The following is a 6,000-nucleotide window of genomic DNA, read 5'->3' as shown; positions in this document are numbered from 1 at the left end:
GGCTTCGCGGTGCACACTCGCACGCTATTACCCAAAACTTGAATTAAAGCCAAATTGTAAGCTGAAATTTATCCTTACATCTCTACATCTAAATACTATATCACCCTTTTGTAATGTGGATAAGACCCCACAGATATCAGATCTAATATATTAAGAATAAACGAGTTTTTCTGTTTGTGGAACACAAGCTTTGTCGATCTCTTTAGGTCATTCCTGACGACTCTAACAAGATCAGACCAGCGTCGAACACTGTCACCACAGTACCAGCGTCGAACACTGTCACCAGAGTACCAGCGTCGAACACTGTCACCAGAGTACCAGCGTCGAACACTGTCACCAGAGTACCAGCGTCGAACACTGTCACCAGAGTACCAGCGTCGAACACTGTCACCAGAGTACCAACGCGGTGTTGTCAACCCTGAAGCTGCAGTGTGGAGAAGCACTTGCCACTGTGGCATGAGACCACACTTTGTATGCGGCCATGGTCACACTACGGCCATGGTCACATTACGGCCATGGTCACACTATGGCCGTGGTCACACTGCGGCCATGGTCACACTACGGCCATGGTCACATTACGGCCATGGTCACACTATGGCCGTGGTCACACTACGGCCATGGTCACATTACGGCCATGGTCACACTATGGCCGTGGTCACACTACGGCCATGGTCACATTACGGCCATGGTCACACTATGGCCGTGGTCACACTACGGCCATGGTCACACTACGGCCGTGGTCACACTATGGCCGTGGTCACACTATGGCCGTGGTCACACTACGGCCATGGTCACACTACGGCCATGGTCACACTACGGCCATGGTCACACTACGGCCATGGTCACACTATGGCCGTGGTCACACTACGGCCATGGTCACACTATGGCCGTGGTCACACTATGGCCGTGGTCACACTACGGCCATGGTCACACTACGGCCGTGGTCACACTACGGCCATTGTCACACTACGGCCATGGTCACACTATGGCCATGGTCACACTATGGCCGTGGTCACACTACGGCCATGGTCACATTACGGCCATGGTCACACTATGGCCGTGGTCACACTACGGCCATGGTCACACTACGGCCATGGTCACACTATGGCCGTGGTCACACTACGGCCATGGTCACACTATGGCCGTGGTCACACTATGGCCGTGGTCACACTACGGCCATGGTCACACTATGGCCGTGGTCACACTACGGCCGTGGTCACACTATGGCCGTGGTCACACTACGGCCATGGTCACACTACGGCCATGGTCACACTATGGCCGTGGTCACACTACGGCCATGGTCACACTATGGCCGTGGTCACACTATGGCCGTGGTCACACTACGGCCATGGTCACACTATGGCCGTGGTCACACTACGGCCATGGTCACACTATGGCCGTGGTCACACTATGGCCGTGGTCACACTACGGCCATGGTCACACTATGGCCGTGGTCACACTACGGCCATGGTCACACTATGGCCGTGGTCACACTACGGCCATGGTCACACTACGGCCATGGTCACACTATGGCCGTGGTCACACTATGGCCGTGGTCACACTATGGCCGTGGTCACACTATGGCCGTGGTCACACTATGGCCGTGGTCACACTACGGCCATGGTCACACTATGGCCGTGGTCACACTACGGCCATGGTCACACTATGGCCGTGGTCACACTACGGCCATGGTCACACTATGGCCGTGGTCACACTACGGCCATGGTCACACTATGGCCGTGGTCACACTACGGCCATGGTCACACTATGGCCGTGGTCACACTATGGCCGTGGTCACACTATGGCCGTGGTCACACTATGGCCGTGGTCACACTATGGCCGTGGTCACACTATGGCCGTGGTCACACTATGGCCGTGGTCACACTACACGAGGCCGGGGTTGTGTTGTATAACAGCCTCTTATATATGTTATTGTTTCTTTATCTCGGCTAATACTACTTTTTGAACAGTGGCAATTTCTTTCGTATATACAATACCACCAATTTGTACAGAAGAATAACTTCTCATAACGAGGTCGCATTTCTAGCACCAATTTCTCTTACGTGTACATGTGAATGTTCCTCGATGATAGTTTATGTGTAGGCCTACACTAAAATGCCTTACTCTTATCCATATAGATTTTAAATAATTAACAAGTCAGCATATTTGTTGCAGCTGTTGCTATGTATATAGTTGCTAGTTGATGCCAGTGACGGGGTACACTCTTCAAGGTCCTCGCAATGTTTGTGGGACCGCGTAGTTTGAGAACTAAGTATGCCATAGAGCGTCACTGGCTGTACATCTATCTCGCGGCAGAGTTGATTGTGGCTGCCAGCGACGAGGCCGCAACTTTCTCGTGCAGCGATCTGGTCAGGCTCTCGATTCTGCTAATGGACTCGGAGGGTTTTCTGGAGCCGAGGCCAAGGCCTGTTAGGCCACTGGTTATCCTCGACTCTGACTGTTGGCGTAGCAGCGAAGGGTTGGGGATCTGACGCACGCTCGTGTTGGTCGCTCTGATGCTCTGACTGGAACTCGAGGAGCCTCTGACAGACGACACGGAGCTGCCGAGGCTCGACACGTTCGAGCTTCCGCTTACTTTGTAGCTGGAGTTGATGAGGTGCGACGCTTTTGTGACTGTTGAATTGGTGTTGTTGCTGCCAGACACTGTGATGCTGTTAGAGGTGGGGGTGACGGTGTTCGTGCCGGACTTAAAATGATTTTGTTTTAATTTTTGTTGTTGATGTTGCCGTCTGACGAACTCTGCCAACTTTTGGTTCGTTATTTTGAAGACTGGGTCTCCAGTTCTCTCAGTGTGATCTTTGTCGGATTTTGTGTTTGAAGGAGAAGTCGCGCCGTTCGTTTTGGAACTGACAGACACTGTTGGTATTTTGAGGGAGGTTGTTAAGGCAGACTTAGGAATTGTAGTTCTAATGCTGCCGTGACTATTGCTACTACTCTTGCTGCTTACGATGCTACCTGACGATTTGTGACTATTATGAGACTTGGTGTTAAAGTTTTTACTGAATGAATTTCCATTGACTGCTTTCGAACTATGGTGGCTCTTACTGACAGTTTTGGAAGTTGTATTCTTGTTAGACTTGCCCTCCATCGCTGTTGTGATTGGACTTATAGTCAGTGTATCTCCTGAACCATTCACAAAACTCAGAGATTCACTGACTTTCAGATTCTTGAGAACCTGAGCCTGAGCTCTTGCTTGAGCCTCTGCTTGTGCCTGAGCCTGAGCTTGTGCCTGAGCCTGAGCTTGTGCCTGAGCATGCGCCATGGCCAGCTGCAGCTGTACTGCTGCATGGGACAGTGTCATGAGGTCACTAAAAGCTACGGCTTGTGGGTTAACAGGTGCGGGAACTAGAGAGGATCGAGCCCAGTCCAGTGGAATTGGTGGTCTGCTGATGGGTGTGACGGAGGGCGTAGTTTGAGCTGTTGCTGTTGGCGATACTGCTGTTGTGGACGACTGTTGCTTGAGCTTTTTAGACTTTTTGCTCTGAGTGATCGAAAGAATAGTTTGAGTTCCTTGTCCCCGCGCTGTGCGGTTTCCTGATTTGTCTGTAGATACCCCATAGGACGCGCTATTAGGTGGAGAGTCTAGGCTTTCCCGTTGTGTTCTCGCCTCTCTGACACTGCGGGCATGGCGAGAGAGGTCGAGGGCACCCACCTCATCTCTCTCTTCTTCCTGTTCTGCGCTGTCGTCTTCATCCTCCTCATTATCAGTGAAGACATAACAGTCTTTGCGGAACATCTTCTTGTCACATTTGTACCCGTAGGTGAGATTAATGGGACCTTCGTCCGTTTGAACTTGCTTGCTGGAGGATGACCGCTCCCTTGACTCCTCGGCTTCCATCTCTGCGGACTCGGTGCTGACGTTGAGGTCAGTGTCCTTGTCGTCGCTGTCCATCGGCTCGCTGGCACTCGTCTCTGTCACGTCAATGGCACTATCTTCCTGCTCGTCGTCTCCACAATCCTTCCCCGTGTCTGTCTCCTCTTCCACGCCTATATTGCCCGTGTCCTCGCCCTCCGTTTCAACGGGATCCACTTCATGTTCCCCGTCCGCTTCCCCGTCCGCTTCTCCGTCCGCTTCTCCATCCGCTTCTCCGTCCGCTTCTGGTTCCGTCTCGTGGCTGGTGTCGACTTCAAGTGGTGTTTCCGAGTCATGGTCGACAATGAGGTCGTTGGATTCTTTTGATGCATCGAAATCCTCAGCAGCTTCCATGTGTTCGTTATCTTCCTCGCGCACATCTTCCGCTTCTTTGTCAGTCTGTTCCTCCTCTTCAAGCACTTCAGCAATTTCTTCATCGTGACCCTCCTCTTGTGTCTCCTCATGCAATTCCTCCTGCGTCTCTTCCTCCTGTGTCTCTTCCTCCTCTAAAACATGGGTCGTCTCCTCCTCTTGTTGTTGTCGTTGTTGCTGCTGTTGCTCATCTTCAAGATTCTCCTCTACTTGGTGGGTGTCCTCTGGGTTGCCACCAGCCTCGGCGTCCTGTTGGGTGTCCAGCTGGGTGACAGTGTGATCCTCAGTAGAAAACTGTTCTGCGTCCCTGCCTCGGCCGCCCTCAGGTGTCTCTGGGGGCGTGGGCGGGTGGGTGTCGAGGGGCGGCTGGTCTTCTGGGAGTATGAGGGTGGTGGCGGCCTCGCAGGTGGGCTCCATCCTGGCCACCTTGTCTGGAGGCTCCACACACTCTTCCCGAGGAAGCTTAGTCTCCGCTGTGTCTTGTGAGGCGTCGTGGGAGTCTTCTTCTGCTGTGAGGGATGCTGGCTGCTGGCGCCGCTTCTTCACCTTCCTGGTGGCCACCACCTGGAAGCTCAGCTCCATGGGCGACTCCTGTAAACACAAGCAGAATAACATGTCAGTTCTCCCTACCATCCAAATTACTAGCAATTTCATCATTTTATGTATTAATTTCTTAAGCAAACATGAATGAATGTAAATCTAATCAACTTAATAATAATTTCAATTTACACATATCCAGCCTCGCTCTGGCTTAAGCGAGGTCGTATGTTTCGTTAGAGATCTACATTCATGTTAAAACTAAATGTACAGTTCAATAAATTTAATATATACTTATATTTAATATATTTATACATTTACTACAATACATTATATATTCTAAACGTAAACTATTTTATTTACAGCGTGTAATTAATTCTTCCGCGCAGATAACTTTGTTTAATGTAACACACTGTACACGGCCTGAATGTTTGACTCAGTGTGAGGTGTGAGGAGGCTCTTGTTGGCGCTCACTCACACGCTGCTCTCACAGTCCTCACCACCACTACTCACATAACATTACTGCTGTTGAGCGTGCCAGTACTGGGGGTTCACAGTTCCCGGACCCAGTACTGTGCTACAGCGTCCCAATACTAGGAGTTCTGGTGCAGGCCGGTGTCGACCAACAGTAGATGATGGTACAGTCTGCCTGCACCGCCCCTCATATGGTAGTTAACAGGAAAGGGTAGATGATGGTAGAGCCCGGCCCTCACCGCCCCTCCGACGATGGCTCTCCCCTCACCCTCCGACGGAGGGGAGAGCCCACACTCCCGCCGCTGCGGATGTGCAATAAATCAACGTGATCGATTGCTAACCTCCCCATCCCTGCTGCCTCTTCCACCCTGGGAGTGTGGCCCTCAGATCCCCTGGCCGTGTGGCCCTCAGCTCCCCTGGGAGTGTGGCCCTCAGATCCCCTGGCCGTGTGGCCCTCAGCTCCCCTGGGAGTGTGGCCCACAGCTCCCCTGGGAGTGTGGCCCTCAGCTCCCCCTGGGAGTGTGGCCCTCAGCTCCCCTGGGAGTGTGGCCCACAGCTCCCCTGGGAGTGTGGCCCTCAGCTCCCCCTGGGAGTGTGGCCCTCAGCTCCCCTGGGAGTGTGGCCCTCAGCTCCCCTGGCCGTGTGGCCCTCAGCTCCCCTGGGAGTGTGGCCCACAGCTCCCCTGGGAGTGTGGCCCTCAGCTCCCCTGGGAGTGTGGCCCTCAGCTCCCCTGGGAGTGTGGC

General features: G+C 52.8%; 1 protein-coding gene across 1 annotated transcript in view; it reads right to left on the bottom strand.

Annotated features, from left to right (window-relative positions):
* Positions 1 to 1,789: 1,789 nt before the first annotated feature.
* LOC123755700 (protein suppressor 2 of zeste) overlaps positions 1,790 to 6,000 on the bottom strand; it is a gene marked incomplete at its 5' end in the record, with an annotated part of 148,810 nt that continues 144,599 nt past the window's right edge. The window contains 1 exon segment of the mRNA XM_069299987.1: positions 1,790 to 4,837. Coding sequence (XP_069156088.1) covers positions 2,303 to 4,837 — 2,535 coding nt within the window.

The sequence above is a fragment of the Procambarus clarkii genome, chromosome 43 (genome assembly GCF_040958095.1).
Source record: "Procambarus clarkii isolate CNS0578487 chromosome 43, FALCON_Pclarkii_2.0, whole genome shotgun sequence".
In the NCBI taxonomy this organism is placed as follows: domain Eukaryota; kingdom Metazoa; phylum Arthropoda; class Malacostraca; order Decapoda; family Cambaridae; genus Procambarus; species Procambarus clarkii.
The sequence above is the reverse complement of the archived record's forward strand: the minus strand, read 5'-3'. Positions and strand labels throughout refer to the sequence as shown.